Consider the following 22,884-nt stretch of genomic DNA (forward strand, 5'->3'; position numbering starts at 1 on the left):
GCCATGTCTGCTGTGTTCTGCTGGACATGAAGGCCTCCTTGATATTATTTTTCATCCTCTAAGAGACCCACTTGTACATCAGAAAAATATGTGAAACATGCTTCATTCCCCATGGAGGGTAGTGCCAGGAATACCTGGAAAAGAAAAACAAATAGGTATTGAAACATGGGAAAAGAAAGCCCTCTGAAAGAAGATACCAAACAGGCTGCATAGCTCATGTTAATGAGCCTCTGTTCTTTATATTATTTTTGCTTTCTCTTGGCAAGATTCTGGCTGAAAAGTTTCTGTTGATTTGGGACAGAAGCTGTTTTTCATACTGTGGAGCCAGTTGGTCTTTACTGGCATATATAGCATTAGCAATCCCCCTGTGTTTTTACATTTCCTTATGGAAAGTAAGGTCCAGTCAGAATAGCAGCAAACGTTGCCTCATGTTTGCTTTTCGACACTCTACTTTTTAACCACAAGAATAGGTCATGTTTGAACCAGTAGACTTAATTTGTCAGTTATTTGCTGAGTTGGCATGTCTCTCTGTGGAGGAGGGGAAATGTTTGCTCTCAGAGGTTCCTCATTTGAGCACATAGTGAATGGTCTCTTACTTGCTTCCACACTGATCCAACTTATTTCTTTGTATTTACCTTGTATTGTTTCATATTCATACCCCACCACAACACTCACTGTTGCTATTGAGCTGATGCATTAGATAAATTTTATCTGGGGACTTTGGCTAGCCAGGTACTTATCTGAATGCAAGATAAAGCTTAAATATTTTTTTTTTAGTTTAGAAATTACAATATGCACAGGTCCTTTTTCAGTTAAGAAGAGTTTATTATTAAAATAATAAGATTTTATGTACTTTAATGGGATTATAGGATATTTGTGGTCATGTTCGTGACTTGTAGATGGGGGGTTTAGCAGATTTAAATGTTTAAATCTGTTCCTATAATCAAAATAAGGGAAAATATGGGACAAAGGACATGAAGGAAATATGTTGATTTATTTTTAGTGCATAATCTGATAATGTGTAGTAGCCAAGAGTTTTGCTTTGCTTCTTTTCCAGACCATTGGTTTGATACACATTTTGTTCATATGGTTTGAGCAAAAATGTTAACAAAATCTATTCAGGTATGATTTTGTCTCTGTGTGTGTGTGTGTCTATGTCTGCAAGCGAGTCCTAGTACTTTGAGATAATTAACCAAAGGAATTTGAGAGCTGCATGCCTCAAGCAGTGTAATAGGTTGTGAAATCTGAGGACAGTATGTCTTAAAATGAAAGTTCATTAAGTTTTAATGATTTTTTTGTTGTTGTTTAATTACCATCTAGCAATTTGGCAGGTATATTATCTACCTAATTAAGCCTCAGTAATTATAGCTTTCCTTTCAGCTATGTAGTTCAGAACTGATGCTGCTCAGAGGGACTGAGCTGTGTCGCAGAATGTGTTTAGAACATAGGAAGAAAGGTTACTCCTGCATTGATGCTAGAGCTTATTTCAGCTCATCAAATCCAGGATTTAGGAGGTTTGTTTTGCAAAGTTTGTAGTGCTGCTGTTCTTGCATGCTGTGAAGGGCTTTTTTGAATTGTTCGTTTTGGTTTTTTTTCTATAAAACTTGTCTGAAGTAGGAAGTAAGCTGCTTCCTGCCTTTAACTGAATGCTGAGGATTTATGGTATTTGATGCTCAGAAGCCTTGGCTTAGTTTTTTAACTTAAGGATTTTGGAGAGTGAAAATCAGCAAAGCATGTATTAATGATTTTTAAAGGAATTAGTTACTGAATTTTACAGAAATCTGGTAAAAGTTACATGTTGGCAGCTTGGGAGGGCATGCTAAAATTTCCTTCCTATTGTATGAGTGTATTAACTTCAGCGATTCAGAGGTGTGTGTGTCACCACCTCAAAGCACAGTTTTATGATAGAAGAGCATGAAGGTGAGCAGTGGTGAACTTGGCAGGGCCAATCCCTGGCACAGCAGCAGCAGGTGCCCGGGCTGCCCTCCACTTGCTGGCAGCCAGGGTGCAGGTGTGCCTGCCTGGGGGGTGTTTGCCTCACACGGCTGGTGGGCACAGCACAGATCTGGCCACAGCACGGAGCCCAAAATCGTCTTTTGCTGATTACCATAAACCTGTGTGAGTTGCACTTGTGCCCTGTGTGAGTTGCACTTGTCTGCATGCAATTTGTTTGCCACTTTTGCAGAGCCCTCTGTTAAGATCCTATCTTTGCTAGTAAGAATTGCATGAGGAGCTAAAAATACTTAAATGCCTTACTTGGTGAAGCTGAAATGAAAATCCATGCTGTCTACAACTTCAGTACCCACCTGGAGGCATATTCTGTGCCTGGCTAGCCTGTCTTGTCTTAAGACAGTTTTTTTGAGGAGGATATGCAGCCACATTTCAGAGGGATATGTGCTTCCTGCTCATTCAAGGGAGCGGGAACTTTCTTCTAGACAGTGCAGCAGCTTTCGGTAGCTCCTCCATTTTGGTCTAATATTAGTCCATATGCTACTAGAGTAGGGGCTGTGAGACTGAGAGCAGTTACTGAGCTGAAATAGTAAGCAAAGTCCACCCATTTGGCAATTTATTGCTTCGCCAGATGAGTGTGCTCTGCTACACGCTTGTGTGTTTCTTGATCGTAGATGTGAGAGAAAGAAAGGGATTTGCCTATACGGGTTGCAAGAGAGAGAAGCAGCAGCCACAAAATTAGCATGTACGCTGCATTTAAAACCTTGAGGCCTGGGAGTCTTGTGGTGAAATGTGTGGGGAAAAAACACTTCTTTATTTCTTTGTACTCCCAAGTTTTTTTACGTAGAGACTGCTGGGTGCTCAAAGGCCTATTCTGAAAAGTTAATTTATGCTGTGGTGAAACATCCCTTGGCTCTCTCAGCTGGAGTTCTTACCTGTAGGAGAAATCACATTGTGTTTTCAAGAAGTGCTGAGGAACGGAGGTGAGCCAGCATTGGTGATTAGAAAAACGAAGTCCTGGAAAGCATTTGGTTTCCACCACGTTTCAATGAGTCATGTTCATGCTGTACACCTTAGTCATTTTTGATAATGGAATTTAGAGTCCTGAGTCACTTAGTGTTCATACCTAAAATAGGTTAAACTGAAAGTGGAGCTGGCTGACTAAACTTCAGCAAAGCATCACTTAGGAAATCCATGTTATTTCCATGTGCACAGAGAGTACCTGAAAGGATCATGGTGCTTTCCCTCCCCACCTCCACGGGGCAACGTGCATTTCCCGCATGCTGGTAGAGAAGCAGGGCAGCCAAGAGGAGCCCTGGCCTGCAGCGTGGTGGACCAGCCTGCCAGCAGGTGGTTCTGTGCTGGCCTTGTGGTGGCTGGAGAGAAAGGCCAGCCTTGCGGGGAGCTGGTGCTGCCCTGTCCCTGCAGGAGCACCCTCTGCCCAGGCTCCCTCCTTAGGGAGGACGCAGGCGGCTCTACAAAGGCTGTGGGGTTTCCTGTGGAGATAGTGAGGATGCAGTGAGCCACTGCCCGAAACAGCAGAAGGCCACACTGGCTTGGTCTGTCTTCAAAACTGGCTTAAACACTGTAATTGGTACCCTCTGACTTCAGTCATAGAAACTTAGAAGCCTGGCTTTTACTTTGCTGTGTTTTGTAGGGAGGCTTTCGCCAATTATTTTGTTTAAAGAGCCATTAAAAGCATTTTACATGTGCTCAAAGCTGTAGGTGGGCTTAGTTTAAAATACTGCTGTTTAAAGAGTGAACAGTGATGTTTGAAAACAACAGAAAAAAACAGACAAAAGAAGAAACCCACCCTTCTTTCCCTCTCTTTCATTCTTGTGTTTATTTTGATTAGTGTTATTACCCTGTGTATGGTAATGCTTACAAAATGATGAACGATTAAAGGAAAAGGAGAGTTTATTTTAGAAACAATAAAAGCGGATGTGACAAGTGTGTCCTTTTACTCCTCTTGATACATCTGCCAAGATTGTCCAGTGATGGAGTGCTTGAGAGATGGAGAAGAGGGGTCAGGTGTAGATTAAGAGATGTGATCGTACCTTGGCAGTTTTTCATTTCACTGCTTGTCCAAAATGCCATATTTTCTTACTTTTTCTAGTCTGTTAGCTTTTTATCTTACAAGAACAATTTTTGAAACTTCTTGCTTTCTCACACTCAGTCATCACAGTTTGGAAGCTGTTGCCAGAAAGGTCCCATGTGTTCTGTAGGAATCTGAAATATTAAAAGAGGCTGTCAGGTTAAATTCTTTGCTACTTTACTACGAAGAGAGTAGCTGTGGGATGGGCTTGGCAGTCAAAAGTTCAACTGAGACAGGAGCCTAAAATCTTTGTTAATTAAACCACCTACGTTTAGGGGCCTACATATGAATGTAGGAATCTAGCTATAATGACAGTCTCTAGAGAAGCTTAGTTTACAGTTCTGAAACACTTGATTTTCAATGTCTTCTGAAAATGATTAATTTCTCTTTGTATTTCTGCACAGATTGAATATTTGCTTAAAAAACTCACTGAAGCAATGGGAGCAGGCTGGCAGCAAGAGCAGTTTGACCATTATAAGATTGCTCTCAACACCAGTCGAGAAGGTCTTTCTGCATGGGAGCTGATTGATCTCATCGGAAGTGGGCAGTTCAGTAAAGGGATGGACCGACAGACGGTGTCCATGGCAATCAATGAAGTCTTTAATGAGCTCATCTTAGATGTACTCAAACAGGTGAGAACCACAGAGAATGAATGTTTTAAAACAGAACACTTTATTGCATAATTAGAAAATGTTCAACTTGCACTGAAAAGTCTTTACTTAAGGGATAATAGGCGGGTGGTAATTAGGTAAATTACTTACAAGGGTTTAATATGAGCTTATTTTTATAAAAGAGAAATTGTGTTGCTGTCCAGATTGTTGTAATCACAGTATTTTGAATGAGTTGCTTGATGGGAGAGTTTGTTTATAGAAGTGTGCTCTGACATGAAACAGCATTTTCATGCTAGCATCAACTGCTTGTTAGCTGATAGAATGGCTGCAACGTGCTGTCAGTTCTTAAAGTGCCAGCAGCTCTTCAATCCTTGAAAATGCTTGCTTCTAGTTTCAGTTACATTGTAGTAAATACAAGTTGTGCTGATGATAACCTCTGTATTCAAACGAGGGGGTCTGCTCCAGCTGAAAGATCGGCTTCTAAGTTGCCCCACTTCACCAGGGCAAGAAGGTGTAGAAGAGTTCCTTCTTGTTCTGCTTAGCAGGCTTTGTGACTGAGCGCTTTCTTACCTGTACTCAAACCCAAGAAGTCATGCTGGCCTCTGTATTCTTAGCAAACTTCTGTCAATCTTCAGTTTCTTCAGATTTCCAGTGGCTGGATTATCAGTTTAGGAATGGCTTTAAAGATTGCATTTCTTTCATGGGAGGTATAAACATCACAGGGACCTGAGGAGTCACAGCAGAGCTTACCTAGAGAGCTATTTAAAAATGACTTTTACCAGACACAGAATTTTTTCATCTTTGATTTCTTGGCTTCTTGTTGAGGTGAGAAACAAAGGCTTTCTTGGCAGGCTTTCCTAAGCTGTTATGAAGAAATCATCAGAAGGTCTTGGCACAGGAAATTCTTTCAGAATATCCACAGAACAATACAAAAATCTATTTTTGTTAACTGCTGGTTGCTTGTTGGAGGTGAGGGCTGGACGGACACAGAGACACACACACACACACACACACACACACACACAGAGACACAAATTCTGTTATTTAATACCATGAAAATAAAATAAGCAGTGTCAGGTCAGTCCTTCCACTTGAAACTTGTGAGGAAATTGGATTTCTTTTCAGTTTTGATACTGCTTTGTGTCTTTTTTTTTTTTTTTTTTTTTTTTTTTACTGTCTCCTTTCTTTCCTCTCTTGGTGGCTGGGCCTTTTTCTCAAGGATGTCTGAGTGCCTTTGAATGGTTCCTTGACACTTAAAAATAGTTTGTGTCAAGATTTGGCCAAGCCGCTCCTGGGCAATCACTGGCCTAATGGAAAATGGGGTTCCTTGTGTGACTTGCAGACATCTGGTTTGGTCACAGCTTGTACGATGATACCTTGCTGATTCACAGAATTGTCCTGTTTATTGCAGTATACAATTGCTTCAAGGTATTTATTAATGACATAATGTAGCATAGCCAAGTCTCATACTGTCCTTTTTATTGTACACTTTTCCTGGATCTCCGAGGCTTACAGAAGGTAGTGGTGATGATTAATTTTGTGATATTTAGTTTTCTGAAAGATGTGTCCTTCATGTGTCAGTTGATCTGAAAAGATCCCCAGGAGCTGTCAGTGGGCTCCTGGAAGATGAGAAACAGCTGATGCACAGAAATAATAGATACAGGCTTGGCAGAAATTTGAGGGGGAAGTATCAGTGTTTCAGTATTGGCTTTGAAAGCAAATGTAGTATGTCAGGAAGGGGAAAAACACCTGGTTATGACTTAGACTGTCCAAGGCACAAAAGAGTGAAGTTGCAGGAATCCTTCACATACCCGTGCGACCACCCAGACCTCGGACCTGAGTATGGAGGCGGCAAACAAAGCTATTTCTCTGTGCATTCCTGTTTTTGAGCATGGGGGTGGGATAGCACAGGGGAATAGGCCTGGCTGTGGTTCTGGCTGCATTTAACTGGCTAGAAAAGCTAAGCACAGATAAGTTGTGTGCGTGTGTGGGGATTGTTTCTTTTTTGGTTTGTGGTTTTTTTAATAAACAAAAGAGCTCTCCAACTGTCATGAATTTTTTTTTTCCCCTCAAACCTGTACAGAAAGATACCTTTGACATAAACATGCCATTGCACATTTATTTGTTTGCTTGTATCCAAAATTGCTGTAGCCAAAAGGCATTACAGAAAAATGTTCCTTGGTCTCCTTTCCAACTTTTCAGTCCTCTTAATCTGGCATACTTTGAATACAGTGCTTTCTGTGTGTCTTGTTCATAGCTATATTGATGGAGATGTTTCGGTTTCATCTGTGATTTGACTTTTTTCTGAAGTTAGGCATCAGACAAAAGTATATAGGTAATTGGGGAATATGGTTTCAGAAATTAAATGTCATTTACAGCTGAAGTACTGGCAAACTTTGAAACTCTAGATTAAAAAAATGACTAGGTCCCAGAAGTGCCCCTGATAAGACCACTAAAATCAAATGCCTGAAAGAATTAGCAATTTTTATATCATTCCCTGTGTACCCTCTCTTCTGTGAGATGGTTTTTGGATTGATGTAGCCACACGATAATGTGTAACAGGGTTAGTAGTGTAACTGCACTTAGTATTGCACTTATATTTTAGATCTGTTAATATTCAATAGAGGCAAACTTGAATGATTTGATCATGATACCAGCCCTATTTATTGTCATAACAATATAATTTTTATTCTTTTCTTGTATAAAGCTCAGTGGCAAAGTATGGGATTTTCTTCCTTCTTTTGAAATAGTCTCGTTAAAGCTCTCAAGTGTTTTTCTCATATAGAAAGTTGAGTAGATCATCTTTCAAGAAAAATAAAATGAGCGAAATCATGGCACTATTTAAATCAACATACAACTTTGTTCCTTTAAGGGAAGATCCAGGCTTCAGCAGTGTTCCCATATCCAGTCCAGTAAAGATGCCAGGAGCATGGTTCTGTTACCAGTTTTGTTAACATACTCACTGAAGTATCCTATATGGGATCGCTTTTTCAGTTGGGTGCAGCTAAATGAGTGTGTTGGCAGGCTGGAGCCACTCCCAGCACAAAGGTGCTTCTGTTTTGTCCCTGGGAATGTCCCGTAAGGGGCTGGATTTACAGTGCTGAGATGCAGGCTTGCATCTGCCACCAGGGTGTGTGGCCACACGCCCTGATCTTTAATGTATTTAATGTATAATGTCATTAAAGTATTACAGGTGAGTCTTAGTGATGGCAAATGTCTCTGCTTGACTCCAGAAAATTAAATAGTAAAGGTCATCAAAGAGGGCTGAAGAATCATCATAATTACTTGGTAATGACATAAAAATAATAGCAATTGGAGTAATTGTTCAGTTCTTCAGATAACCCAGTTACCTAAAAACTGGACAGAAGAACAGTAAGTAGTTTTTCATGGGCTGAACAATTAGTAGTGTGCTGGTATGAGGAATAGAAGCGTGTAGGTGAAATATTTAGGGCCTTGAGCTAACTTTTCTGTGTGCTCCATTGGACCTTTAAGCCACATAACCAAAAGACGAGGCAGTTCAACAGAGGCCAAGCGTTTCAGCTGATCCGTTGCTTTTTACAGGGCTATATGTTGAAAAAAGGTCATAAAAGGAAAAATTGGACGGAACGATGGTTTGTGCTAAAACCCAATATTATTTCCTACTATGTAAGTGAAGATTTAAAGGACAAGAAGGGAGACATCATACTGGATGGCAACTGTTGTGTAGAGGTAAAAAAAAACCCCAACCAACCAAAACCTTTGAATATTTCTAAAGATAACAATTAATCCTTCTTTGTGTGCAGGATGGACTCCTTTCATTAATGTTTGTTGGGTTTTTTTACTTTATATAAAACCAGTACTTTTTTATAAAGGTTCTTGATGCTGGTGTTTGTAGCTCTGTAACTGATAACTGCATATGTGGGGCTTGACAATATAACTTAAATTTCAGTGTTTGCAAGGCTAATCCTTTGTTACCATTTCTAGGCCTTGCCTGACAAAGATGGAAAGAAATGCCTTTTTCTCATAAAATGTCTTGATAAAAGCTTTGAGATCAGTGCCTCTGATAAAAAGAAGAAGCAGGAGTGGATTCAAGGTGAGGTTTCAAAAGTGTTTGTTCTGTGAAAGTTAAGGTAACAGAACAGCATGATTTACTCAAACTTGAAATTCTTGGTCTTGTGATTTTTGGTGTCTCTGTTTTGGGCACGTGGAAGGGATCGTTAAGGAGCCTGAGACTCAGGAAGAACTATGGATCGATGTAAGGGGAATCAGTTTCTGTGATTTAGGTGCCTCAATTCAGGCAGCCAAAACCAGAATGAAATGGATGTTGTTGCTGCTTTTCCTATAATGGTTGTATGGGGAAGGGAAGAGGAATTAAATTGTTGCTTTTGGGGAGAAAGGGAAAGCTTGTTCACTTCAGCATCGTAAAATAGTGGCTTTGCTTTTACAGTTTTGCTTGAGGTAGTACAGTTTGGTGAGCTGAGGGTAAGGCTGGGAAATGGAGCTTCCTTTTCTGTTCCACTTCTTCACAGTGAAGGTGCTCCTTCTGCAAGACCTTCCCAGATAACATGCTGAGCAATAGTCACATGCATCTTTTGTGGAGTTAGGCAGAAGCCCTTGCAAAAACCCACAATGCCTCAGAGATATGTACAGCATTTAGCTACTTGAACCTGTATGCTTTCATTTGCACTTCCCTCTATCTAAAGCATCAAAGTCACAAAGTTTGACAAATGATTACTTAGTTCCAAAAGGAGATCTTTTTTCACAGTAGGTGAATACTTTTCACAGTAGGTGAATAAAATATCAGAATCAACTGCCACTCCTCAGGCTTGCTCTCTGAATACTTCCTCACTGAATATAAGTGAATGAGAGCTACTTTATTATTGAGAGAAGTTTTCCCTTGGAGTATCAGTAAGAATAAAGGGATTAAGGTTGGTTCTAGGGAAGTAATTGATGTATGTCAGATAACATCTTGCTGCTTGATTAGGATCACTGAATCTAGGTAGTAAGAAGTCTTTTAAGTGTTAGGGGTTTTTGCAGGTAGGTGTACAAGTGATATGTATGTCCACTACCTGTTAGGAATCGATATTGGAATTGAGATAATACACAGGAATTGCTAGACCATATCCTTGTGGAACACAGCCAATACAGAAAGCCAAGTGTCTTTCACTTTTGGTTTGTGTTGACAGTTAGCCTGGTGAGAATTAGGAGAACTAACAACAGTTATTTCTGATTTCAAAATAACCCAACAACAACAAACAATACACACCACAGGTATTCATTAACTCACCCAGGCTATCCAGAAAGTTTACCATTTCCTTTCACTGGTGTTCTCTTCCTCTCCCTCTGTCCTGCACACTTCTTTCCAGCCATACAGACCACTGTAAACCTGCTGAGAGTGGGGAGCCCTCCACCCCACAAAGAAGCACGCCAAAAACGAAAAGAATTGCGCCAGAAGCTGTTGGCTGAGCAAGAAGAACTGGAGCGACAGATGAAGGAACTGCAGACGGCTAACGAGAACAAGCAGAAGGAACTGGAGACCGTGCGAAAGGTGGGAGTGGGAGCTGCTGACCTCCAGGCTCTCAGGTCAACCTCTGTGGTTTAGCTGGGCCTCTTGAAGTATAACTCGGCATCTCTTTCCTGGTCAGGTGTTCAGACACACAGAGTGAGCTCCTCCAGAGGAGGTGGGCTTGTATCAGCATCAGCCCCTGCAGCCAGCAGATGTGCTGCTGTCCTGTGGTGAGGCCGAAGCTCTGACCGCAGCAGGTTGTGGCAGCGTGCGTGGCCAGCCCTGCCCCTGTATTTAGGAGAGCACTGTGAAGCTCCTGTAAAAGAAAACACCAGCTGTGTGGATGGTGTTTGGGGACTGGAGAGTCTGTTATTTTCAGTTATTTGTGGGTTATTTGTTTTTCTTTTCTGTCAGATGAGGCTGTCAAACTTGGGGCTTTCTATTAAGGTTTTCATACATAGTTCACAGAACTCTGGAAAACTGTATGTGGGGGGAACTCTTCTCCTCACCCAGATTGTAGTTTCTAGAGATATAAATTTAATTTACAAAGATTCCAAAGATTCAAAGTGATTCTGTGAGTATGTATAGGCATAATTTTATTAGTTTGGGGGAGATTTACAGAGCTGAGACGCAGAGCAACCATTTATAAACTGTTTAAATGCATGTTCCTTTTAAATGCTGGATTGACTTCTAAAAGACTGAGAATGGGACTAGAAATTTCAGAGTATCAGCAGAAGACTTCCTGACCTCATTACGTTCCATGTAGAAGATTTTTAATCTAAATCTAAGGACTGGCAGGAGACACCAAGGTGCCTTTGCTGTGGCTGCGTATTCTTAACAGTAGATTGAATGTGCTGATGGATCTTTCTGCTTTGGAACAACTGGTACCTCTACAATAGTTCTCCACGGAGACTTGATTAGTATCCAGATATGCTTCCTGTCTCCATCGTTAACCTTGAGTTTTTCATAAATGAGAAACACTGATTTTGGCCCTCGGCTAGAAAACACTTGAACGATCTTTGAAGCAGTGGGTCCAGGGGATGCTATAAATACTATGCGCTAAAGGTGCCAAGTCTAGAAAGCAAAAAAACCCCACAAACAAAAATGTATCTTTTTAAAAGTCTTCTTGTTATTAAGTCACAACTTGCAGAGAAATTTGTCTTTTTGTAATAACCTTTCACCGACAGTACTGCTGTGGGTATTGCTGTTTGCCTTAACTGGAGTCTGACAGTGGAAAACAATTTTTAAATTTAATTTTAGCACCTGTATTCTACCATGTGTTTAACATTCAGAATGCAAAATATGCTTTGAAGGATAGCCTGTGTTACCTGCACATTACTGATAAATAATACACCTGTTAATGGAAATCACAGGGCTGGATTTCAGTGTTGAGTGTATGCTGTTGAGGAAAAGGTTAGTGGGACAATAATATGAGAGCAAGCCCAGAGCAGCAGTAGGATGTTGACAGGCTCCAGGGAGTTTTGTAGAAATCACAATGGGCAAACTAAAGAGAATTGTGGCAAGCAGCAGCTTTTGAAGTGGACTGGATTAAAATGATTTCTCAGGGAGAGTAGTTTAGTGTCTCACAAGAACTACTGCACTTTGACTAAGTGGAATTCTTGGGGAGGTACTCTGCTGGAGGAACTTAAAGTGTTTGATTAGCTAGAAAAATGTTCAAGGAAAAAGGCTTTATAAATGGTTCAGGAAACTGAATACTTCTGGAAAGCTCAGAGTTAGATTTGCTCCTAATGGCAGTGAGCCATCACTTACAACGCATCTGCCAAAGTGCACTGTGAGATGGGTCTGTGTTTTGGTAGCTCCTGCAGTAGAAAATGTCAGAAGAATAAGAGCCTTTATCTAAAATAGGTTTTTTTCATATTTTTAATGGCATTTTGAGATACATACATTGAACAGACTGAAAGGTAAGTTTTTCTTGCCATGAAAGCATGCACTTTGTACTTGTGTACCCTGTGTTTCAGTTTGGGGGGGTCTCGCACGGGATTTGGAGACTCTGCTAACCAACCCCTGCTGGAATGGCCTGTTCCTCTCCATTCCCTCTCCCTCCCTGCCCCCAACAGTTGGGACTTTTCCCTAAACTGCACAGTTGTTGCCAGTAACCTTACCTGCCAGGAATTGCTGTCCTCTGACACAATTGAGCAGGAAGTTGCCGATAAAGAGTGGACAAACAGTGCGTTTATTGTCTTGTTGAGCTCTCTGGCAAAAGCCTAGCACTCACCCTTGCCTGTGACTCTGCACGTTCACCCTCTTGGCTCGGTATTGGCAATGTTTGTTTAATTTCAAAGCAGGGAAGAAAAATCAAAAGAAAAATTCACTTAAATAGGCATCTTGGATTTGACTACAATTACATGCTTTTAGATGTTCTGGCAGAGGAGGAATACTGCTTCTAAGAGACTGGCATCATTTAAGCCTTTCAAAGGAGAGCAAAGCTGTATTATCTTCTGCGGTTTAAAACAAACTAGAAGCCTTCTCCTTCCCTTCTTCCCATCTATTTCAGACTAGAGTGATATCACAGGCTCCTAAAGGAATGAAAGCTTGGCAGTTGTAATTGTATGGGCATCTCTTTAGTTCAAGGTTGTGTGAGGGAAGATGGTTTACTGTGGTGCCTTCCAAAAATACTAAAGGTAACAATGCCTGCTGTTACTGAAGGTCTGTGGAAACAATTTATCCAGACCAGCATGTTACAAAAGAAGGGTGCTTGCTTTCTGTTTCCTCTAAAGCATCAGATAGATAAGTTTCTTATGAAAATTCTGTGAAAGAATTATTTTGTTTTCAGTATTGGTGAAGCTTGGGCTGGTACTTGTTTCTAACCTTCGGTGCATTCTAAAAACACATGCTATTGAAATCCTGATGAAAGGAAAAACTGTGGTGACTGTGTATGTGAAAACAAGATGCAAGACAATTTAAATAAGTAAGTTGCAAAAGGCATGAAGGTACCAGCAGCTGTTTCCTAGGACTTAGTTCTGATGAGGCTTATTTTTCCCCTAATTTCAAGTGATGATTATTGACTAGAATTTTATTGACCTTACATGGCAATTCAGGGGATGTTGAAGGGATGTGATTCACAATAGCACAATCACTTATTATAGTAAAACTTTGTGGCACTTCTGCTTTACCATGGCAATTTGGTGCTTCTCACTTCTGTTCTGTATGAACTGTGTGCGTGCTGGAGTGTTTTCACTGTTGGAACTCCCGTGCAGTTCTGCCTGCGATGTGGTTCTCCAGAAGTTTTCTATCCCACATGAGAGAAGGAAATACAGTGATTTCTAGGGGTTGTGAAAAGCAGGACTCAAAGGAAACTTGTCGGAAGTCTGTAATTGACTTTTCATTGGTAAATTTAAAATAGTCTTGCAAATAGTAAGACTAAAAATGATATTTAGAGATTGAGATTAGCCTCAGACATTTAAAAAGAATAAAGTTGGTGCCTTAATGCTTTAGAAGGTTTCTTCCATTTTTGTTAAAACCAAAAATTGTTAAATAAAATTAACATTTCCTCCGAATGTTTTAGTTTTGACAAATTTTTTTCCCTTCTTCTCTTCCTCCCGACCCCACTCCCTTCTACTTCCAGCAACTGGAAGCAGCAGCTGCTCGTGCTGCTGAGGAAGAGAAGAAAAGACTCCAGACTCAAGTCGAATTACAAGATCGATTCAGTTTGGAGCTGGAGAGAGAAAAAATGGTGAGTAGTGCAAGTGGGTTTTTTTGCTGATTACACATAGTGAGCGCTGCATTCAGCAATGACCTGTCTCACAGGCAGCTGCTGAAAGGATTCCACAGGTTTTGTTGGAGGCGGTAGAACACAACCTGCTTTGCATTTATAAATGAGACATAGGAACAAAATATTTTCACTAGTGAATTCAAATACTGCAACAGCTGGCCTACAATTTCTATAGCATTCAAAGCTTAAATATTACTGGAAAACTGGGAAAAATCAGCCTCTTTTGAAGGATAATGCAGGCTGAAGTTACCCTTGCAGTTTTCAAAGATGAAGAATGTGAGGCTGGTACAGACTATATGAACATGCAAAATGAACACATGCATAATCAAAATGCATTTTAGGAATTTTCTGACTTAGAATATGTTCCTAAAACAATTTTTTTTTTTTAACAAAAACTGCGTGTTCTTTTTTTATGTTTCTGTGTGTGTATAACTGTAAATTAAGGAAATATTGTAACTTTACGATGTTGTTACTATAATCTACACTGAGAATTTCCAAAAGAATTATTTCACTCTTCAAGGGCTTTGTCAGACCCTACTGGCTTTTCTGTTAGCTGGAGGAAAGAAGTAAAAATCGTCAAGTTGATGTGATGGAATGTCTCAGAACATAAATGCATGCAGTGCTGCTTTATGGGCTGACTGTGGATTCCTGAGTCCGATCGCTTTCTGGGTCAGCGGGGTTTCATTTAGCTGAGGGAAAGCAGACTGCAGGCCAGCGGAGCAGGACAAGCCACCCTCCTACGCTTGGCAGCGAGCCTTTCTTGCTGAATTCCGGAGCCGTGCTCTCCTCCTGTATTGCTAAACGCTGAGGTTTTGGTGCTTTATCCCGACTCAGTTCAGAGCCTGACGGCTGTTGTCCCCAGCGCAGCCAGGGGCGGTGCGGTGCTGCAGTGCCCCTGGCTTCCCGCTCGGGGCAGTGAGGATCAGAGCCCAGGCGGTACGCAGCATCCCCTCACCTCCCCCTACCCCTTACTGGTCTTTTTTTGTTATAGTTGCTCTTCTCTTAGCAAAGCCAACCTTCTCGGCAGATTCCCATCCCTGTATCTATCCCATGCTGCCGCGGTGCCATCATGCAGATGTGTGTGAAATATGCTGCTGCCAAGGGAAGAGTTGCCTGAGGAAAGGAGTGGAAATGGTGTAATTAAACCGGCCTGACCTTTGTGTCTGGGCACTCTACAGGTTTTCTCTTCCTTCACTTTAGTGTGTATCTGTAAACTAAGTGACAAGATCAAACTGATTGATGTTAGGTTCACACTCCTGTAAAAATCCTGTGCTGTGTGAAGTAGGGCAATGTAAGCAACTAACCTATATTATTATGTACATTATTATTATTTAAAAGTTTTGCTCTGCAGGTGGCGGGGAAACGTTTGTCTCTGAAAACCTTATCTAAGGGGAAACCTGAGCTGAATGGGAGCTCATGTGTCTTCAATTTATGCCGCTAGGTAAGACAAAAAATGGAAGAGCAGGTTGCTCAGAAATCATCTGAACTGGAACAATATTTACAGAGAGTATGTGAACTGGAAGAAATGTATAAGCAGCTACAGGAAGCTTTGGAGGATGAGAAACAGGCACGTCAAGATGAAGAGACTGTAAGGAAACTTCAAGCCAGGTAGGGCTTTGACCTAGTGGGGATTTATTTCAATTCCACCCCCCCAATCATAAATAACTGTGCCATAGTATTACAGATCATTTGCATCTTGGACATGCTGCTGGAAGGGGGGACCTAGCTTGAAGTTCAAACATGGGAAAGATATTTTTTTTTTTCCCCCTAAGCTATGATGGCTAAAGCTGGTATTTATGATTTCTGAATATATTTGATTAGCCCTTAGCAGTGGGAGGGCTCAGCCAATTTCAGAAAAGCAGATGCACTTACTTTTCATCAGGTGTTATACATGTCAGCACTTGAAAAACAGATCACTCTGCACAGAATTGGCAGTTGTGTATTTTATAAAGCAGCAACTCTACCTAAGACTTTATGCTGTATTTTATTTAAATACAGGTTTAAATGGTAAAGGGTTAAGTCTCCTATTACTCATATGTGCTTTGTTTAGTATGGTTTGTTTCAGTCCTCCTAAGACAATTAAGATAACTTAAGCATGCTTGTTTCTTCTGTGCTTTTCAGTGTTGTGTATTTGCATTATTGACTACATTTTCTGAATAGCCCTTTGTAGCAGTCAGACTGCTTGCACTGCTGACATGATTTTCAGCTTTACATTGAAGACAAGCCAACAAACAGTAACTTTTTCCCTGCTTCCCAAGTATTTTTTTAAACAAATAAATGAATTAGCTTGGCTTCCCTACATGTATGCTATGTACTGGATACTGCTTTTACTTTAAAGTGCAGTTAACATCACAGTCCCCGTTGCAGATTACTGGAAGAAGAGTCAGCAAAGAGAGCTGAACTGGAAAAATGGCACTTGCAGCAGCAACAGACCATTCAGATGACAGAAGCAGAGAAGCAAGAGCTAGAAAACCAGAGAATGATAAAGGAACAGGCTCTTCAAGTTGCTATGCAGCAACTGGAACAACTTGAATTGGAAAGGAAGGAGGCCCTTGAGCAATATGAGGTGAGCTGTTCAGTTTGACCCCTTCTCATACCTAGCCAGGTATTCAGTAGTTTAACTGAATTTTAAGTTCATCAATATCACGCTGCTTAAAGGAGGAGTAAGGCACAAAAATTGTAAGAACAAGTAGGAGAGTTAGGTGTTGGGGTTTTTTGGCCTAGAGCAGTAGATGTATTTGAAGAAAAGAACATGCTTCAGACTTACCACCTCCTTTGTTCTTTTGTCTCAATTTGCATGCAAGCCAGCTCAGTCACAGCCTGAAACACTCCCTGTACATTTGTCTTCTACTGTAGACTTAACTTCTTATGCAGTCCCATTGCTGCCATCACTAAATGGGTTATGCTTTTGAATTATTCTTGCAATGTTTTGATGATGTCCTGAGGCAATATGGTCTTCTATGGATGAAAAATCAGTGTGCTACTGTAGGCTCTTGCTCCTCAAAAAGCACAGTGTTTAAGCACTGAAATGATGTCGAGGAGAGCTAGCAGTTAGCTCAGATTCTCAGTGGGGAGCAGTGCCTGACATCCCAAAGGCCAGGCCTGACCTCTGCTCAGTGTTTTTTGGTGAAGTCTAGTAGCTGTATTCAGGGAAGAAGTATGAGCCAGAATCCAGCAAGTGGAGAGCCTGAAGTGCTGCATACTATCTAGGGCTAGGGAGGTGCTGATCCTGTGTGATTTAGGTCAGGAAACAAAACACGACTGGATTTCTGTTTAACTAGGGAGTGTGTTTACGCTGTCTGTGCTGTTGAGGTTCGTGCCGTGAAGGACACGCCGGCGAGCTGTCTGCACTGTCACAGAGCACAAAGGCTGCAGTGACCGCAAGCAAGGGCCCAGCTGGGGCAGTTCTGGCCACTTTACAACTTACTGTGTTGGCACCACATCTCGCACCATCATTAGATTGCTTTTGGCTAATACGTGACTGGTTTTTTAGATGACACCTCAGGCTTTTTGTGTACAAAACATCATTTATTACTCCAAAGGAATTGCTGACTACAACAGACAAAAAAATAATAGACACGCAAACAAAACCAACAAGTCCACAAAGCAAATAGGTCACTGTGATAGTTGAGTCATTCTTTTAGAAATAATTAAACATTCTGACCTTCTGTTTGGAGCTGACCAAAAGACTGGTTTAGACTGAAAAACGACCTCTTTTTTTGTGCGTGGGTGTAACAGCAGTGGTCCTTTTCCTAGCTTATATTTTCTGATTTCCAGTAGTGAGAGATTACCCAGCTAGCTGGTCTTAGTTTGGAAGAGAAAATACTTTTTTTCTTTGTTTTGAAACTACAGTTTATGCTTTTGATCTTTATGAAAACTAGCCCTACTTACACAGCTACACAATCTTGTGAAACATGGTTATTTTTGGATTCTGGTTTGACAGCTTATTTTGTACAACTAGTGACTGACTAAATTACTTAGTATGGTTAGAAATGGAGTACTCCTGTCCATGCTACAGGGAGGGCTGGCTGGCTGGTTGAATTACTGTAGTTCTGTCTCCAGATGTAAAGGATGTTTTTTTCCTTTGATATAAACAGGGTAAAGTTATTCTTGTTTTCACATGGACTGTTATCTTATTCCAGGAGGTTAAGAAGAAGTTGGAAACAGCAGCTAATAACACCAAGAGCTGGAAAGATAAAGTAGCTCATCATGAGGGATTAATTCGACTAATAGAGCCAGGTAAGTTACAACAGAACAGTTAGGCAGTGTGTGTGTTCATTCTGTCCCGTATACTTAGATCACCTAGTGATTTCCTGACATTGGCCTCTTCTGTACCTTAGTACTTTCACAGCAGCCTGTAAATACCACATTTGTGAGAACTGCTGATCGTAACTTTCAAGTCTTTACTGCCACTGGCCCTACTGTAACAAAATTAAATCATTATTATTTGTTTACATATTCAAAATAAAGCAAAGATCAGCCTGAGCATTACATGGTTTGGGTGTTTAATGCAGTTAGCATAAAGGGTACTTGCCAAACACACAAACTAACGATAGCTAAAATATTTGATTTTGGGGAAAAGTTTTTAATTTCTTAGCTTAATTAATAGCATGCCTGCCTGAGGAAAGTGGCTTTATAAGGCAGTGCTGAAGAGATTGCTTTCCTTGAAGGACATCTCTAAAGGAAAGAAGGAGGGGGGAGTTTACTAAGATACAACTAATTGAGGAGGGGGGAAGTTGGGAGATAAGGATGTGAAAGATTGCAGCAGCTGACAACTTCTCACACAGAGCCTTCACTGCGGGTGTCGCAGGCCTTCCTCCCTCCTTGGCCAGGGCAAGGTCAGAAGTGCCTGCATCAGATATCGCACTCTCTTGCAGGTTCCAAGAACCCTCACCTCATCACAAACTGGGGCCCGGCCGCCTTCACTGCAGCTGAACTCGAGCAAAGACAAAAGAGCTGGAAAGGGAAAAAAAACACTTCTGAGTAACGACAGAGGCTGATGTACCATTTGTGAACAGAAGCCCACCTTCCTTCGTTCTGCTTTGCACAGAGCAGCTTCTTGCTTATAAAGAGCTTATTTTGCTCAGCAGGTTGGGCCTTTCTACAAAGGAAACACTGCTGACCACACAGAAGTGTCTGCTCAGAGCTCAGTCATTATCATATGTCATGTCTGACAGTGCTTGCTGTTTTTTCTCATTTCTAGAAATTCTGTTTTTATACAAAACTTTTCCACTGCAGATTTTTATTTAAATGTAGCTTGTGACGGAGTTGTTTCTATACTAGCCTGTAACAACCTGACAGCATCTAACCAGTCTAGCAGCATCACCTTCATTCCAAAAAGGGAAGCAATTGTTTAATTGGTTCAGTTAGTTAGCGTAATTTAAACCCAGGACTGGGGTTTAAATCAGTCCTGGTGGTTCTGTCCGTCTGTTGCTCTGTGCTTAGTGCTCAGAAACATTCTTCCTTCACGAGGGTAGGCTGTCATGGCCGGGTCCCTGCTGGCTGATCTGATTTTCTGTCCTGTTTTCCTCTCTTTGAAGGAATCCAAACAAAAGAACTGGAAATAGGCACGTACAAAATGCTGCTGTAAAACATTTAGAAAAAGTAGTCATGTGAAATTGTTCTTGTACTGTCTCATACTTGAGAAGGCTGAAAAAAACCCTTGAGAATTTTGTTCATAGTTTAAAAGATGCACAGTTTTGACTTACAGATTTCTGGAACAGATGAATCAAAGACGATAGCACATACAGGCCAAATACCATTTGCATCAAGGCAGTGTTTGTGTAAGAAATCTGATTATAGCATACCACCATCTTAGATGCAGCATTTTTGTCTTATTCTTAACTGGAGGTAAAATTTTAACAAGTGCAAGAGGAAAACTAAACATGACATTTTTATTTTAGATAAAAATGATAAATGTGTCGCAATAGTGCTTTAGAAAAAATTAATCCTCATCAGTAAAACAATTTCAAGCATTTCTAGTAACAAGGCTTCCTAAAGAGCCTACTGCTCTGCCTAAAAATTCTCCCCAGGGACAAAGCCAGTTATTTCTGTGGGGAAAAGGAGTAAGTCTGTGATTTTGCTTTGTAGAGCTCCCCCACCAGCCAAGAAGCCAGTCTATTGCTAAGTAAAATAGTATTCTTGCTGAATTGTACAGACCTTTTGAGAACTGAGTCCCTTCTCCTGAAAAGCAGGTGCCCGTAGGTGTGGCTGGTTAGTCAGCTTTGACCTTTGTATGTCCACGGAACATGGGCATCCATCTCTCAGCACCCACTTTTTAGGTCAGCTAAGTGTTAAATTATTTTTAGTAAGTAAGAAATTATTTTTTCAGCTGGATAACCAGTGCATTTGTATACAGGACTGTTGTGCTTGGCTCTCAGAAGAGCAGAAGCTATACAGGAGTGATCTTCAGATCTGGAACTCAACATCACTTTATTTGCCTATTAACTAAGAGTCACTCAGATACTGAATCTTCTCAGACATTTATTCTCTAGTTATATTTTTATACTAATTGAAATCTTTCATGTTTTCAGTAAATGGAATGCTGATAGAAGGGCAGGAAAATCCAGGATCTTCCTTTTTGTATTTACTGTACAGAAAAGCAGTAGTTCCTTAAGCTTGCTAACAAGGCATTTTTTAAACTGATTATGTTTACAGAAGAAATGTGAAATAAACTGTAATAGAAATACTAATGTATACATTGTTAAACTTCGCTAAAGGAGATGGAACAGTATTTATAACTACCAAACATCTTTTATATGGAGAGCAAAAGGTGTACTGGGGCTAAACTTGCTTAATTTTTCTAACAGTCTTTATTTTGGACAAATGTTTTTTTAAGAACACCAAATGATGCATGTTTTCATATTTTTTACTGTTCTTTAGAATCAGCTATTTAATAAGTAATACAAAGTTATTTGCATTTTTGAATTAATTGATGTCTTTTTGCATGGATTTCTTCTGGGTTACTGGAATTCAGGATATCTGGTAGCTGTTGTGTAGAAGTATTACTGTGATGGAGGGAATGTACACTTAAGGGTCTGATCAGTGAAAGCCATAATAACAGCAATGGTCACGCAGATAATAAAATGTAATTTGTCTTACCATCCCCCTCTTCTCGCCGTTTGTTAGTCACTATTAGAAGAGGAAATGAGACAAGTCTCCTTTTAGTCTTGTTGTCCCTGCTTGGTCTGACAAATTAAGAAATCTTTCTGTGGAGTTAAAAAATTAACTAATTGCATTTTGAGCAAAAATACCACATCAGACTAAGTCCATTAAAGCTACACTAAGAACAACATTCAAAGAAAGAGTTGTGAGTCAGAGTCACTACATCTCCTGAAACAGTGCAGGATGGAAAACTGCACCCCTAGTTGGTACCATTTCTGGTGAGCCCAGAGGTTACCGCACTCCTCTCCCGGGAGCAGTGAGGCTGATGATGGTGAGGGTATCTGCAATGGAGGGATGCTGTGGCCATCCCTGTCCCACCCTGAGAGGCCTTGCAGCAGCCTCATCCCTCACACACACTGGGCTTAGCTTACCGGTGCTGAGGCTGCTGTTCTTGAAGAAGATGCCCTGGAGGGCACAGTCTGCTTGTTTCCTCAGCCAGATTCAGGTTTAGCTCCTGCTGATGGTGGAACAATGCTACAGACCAATAAAACAGTACCATGCTTTTTTGTCTCCTCAGGCAGAACTTACTCTTTTGCCCTGTGACCGTTTCAGGTAGCTGATTTATGAGACACTTGCATTCTCATTCACACATTCCCAGGCTGTAACAGGCAGGTTTCCAGCAACTCATATTCCTTCTCTTTAACCTTCCTGCGTGAACGGCCACAAACCCAAATCATATCTGGGAAAGGAACAGCTGTTAGGACAGGACAGGCTCTGTACCCTGGACAGGGGGTACCCAACCCCAAGAGCAGCAGCTGTTTGGTCACACAGGCCTTCTGGAACAGTAGCTGCGGCCTCCACTCCAGGAAAAGTGAACTGAAAATTATTCCTGCTCCGATTTTTATCTCGAATATGTGAAGCAGCTGTAAAGTAAACAATTTCTGAGCAAACTGATGTGCGGCCAGGAAAGGGGATATCCATAAATTCTGTCAGCTGCTTTGTGGAGAGGTACTTGCTGGTTCATACAGTAAGTGGCACAGGCGGGGGGAGTTGGTTGTAAGGCGCTGTCCTATCTTGTCGGCTCTAACCGAGTGGAAATCCGCCCCCAGCAAAGCAACATTTTAGTTCCCCCGCCCATCAGTTCGGGGCTTTCCACCCCCCTCCCGGGGCGGTGCCGATGATTCCACAACTCTGGCGCTCTCCATTGTTTTTCTGGATTTTCCACGCAGGGCTGGAGCCCGCGGGCGCCCCCAACCATACCTGGGCTCCGGGCGACCCCTGGCGGCGGCCCTGCCCCAACACCAAACGGCCGCTAGTCAGTCAGCCAGCCAATCCGTCAGTCAGCCAGCCAGCCAGCCAATCCGTAAACCAATCAGCTTGTCCGCCAGTCAGTCAGCCAGCCAGTCAGCCTCCCTGGGCCATCAGTCAGTCACTCACCCCCCGGTCCGTGATTGCGTGCTGAGGTTCCCGCCAGCCCCTCACCACAGCTCGCTGCTGCCCTTCAGCTCAGGAGATGATTAGGTTCTTCGGTCTTCTCAGCTCGGTGCATCTGATCCCAGAGATGTCCCGTCAGCCTCGGAAAAAGGATTTTACAAGTGTTGCCACTGGCCCAGGATAAATTTATGCTCAGAGCCTTGAAGCTCAGTCTGGCCTATCTTCCAAAAAAACCACCACCCCACTGCCCCACAGAAGGAAAACAGTGTTTTCCCAGGTGCTCTGTGTACATTCCTCATTCATCCTTCACCCATCCCATTCTCCCTCATCCTACTGAACGGTGGCTCAGTGACTGGCAGGATAAAAAATGTCCCGAGGCTGCAGGAGGGGGCTGAGAGAAGCATGTGCAATGTGCCAGCTCACACATGTCCCTGTTTTGGGTGCAGGACCCAGAGCCTGTCTCTTATACACA

At 41.6% G+C, this 22,884-nt stretch overlaps 1 protein-coding gene across 1 annotated transcript in view; it reads left to right on the forward strand.

Moving 5' to 3' along the window:
- The window catches only part of SWAP70 (switching B cell complex subunit SWAP70), a 65,880-nt gene extending 46,147 nt beyond the window's left edge, over positions 1–19,733 (forward strand). Inside the window, exons 8-16 of the mRNA XM_026850846.1 lie at positions 4,450–4,677; positions 8,218–8,364; positions 8,620–8,728; positions 10,002–10,183; positions 13,728–13,835; positions 15,316–15,482; positions 16,242–16,440; positions 18,017–18,113; positions 18,752–19,733. Of these exons, the coding sequence (XP_026706647.1) occupies positions 4,450–4,677; positions 8,218–8,364; positions 8,620–8,728; positions 10,002–10,183; positions 13,728–13,835; positions 15,316–15,482; positions 16,242–16,440; positions 18,017–18,113; positions 18,752–18,861 (1,347 nt within the window). The 3' untranslated portion in view covers positions 18,862–19,733. The remainder of the gene's footprint in view (positions 1–4,449; positions 4,678–8,217; positions 8,365–8,619; positions 8,729–10,001; positions 10,184–13,727; positions 13,836–15,315; positions 15,483–16,241; positions 16,441–18,016; positions 18,114–18,751) is intronic.
- The last annotated feature ends 3,151 nt before the right edge of the window (positions 19,734–22,884 follow it).

This window comes from Athene cunicularia, assembly GCF_003259725.1.
Source record: "Athene cunicularia isolate RWA chromosome 5 unlocalized genomic scaffold, athCun1 chr5_part3, whole genome shotgun sequence".
Lineage (NCBI taxonomy): Eukaryota > Metazoa > Chordata > Aves > Strigiformes > Strigidae > Athene > Athene cunicularia.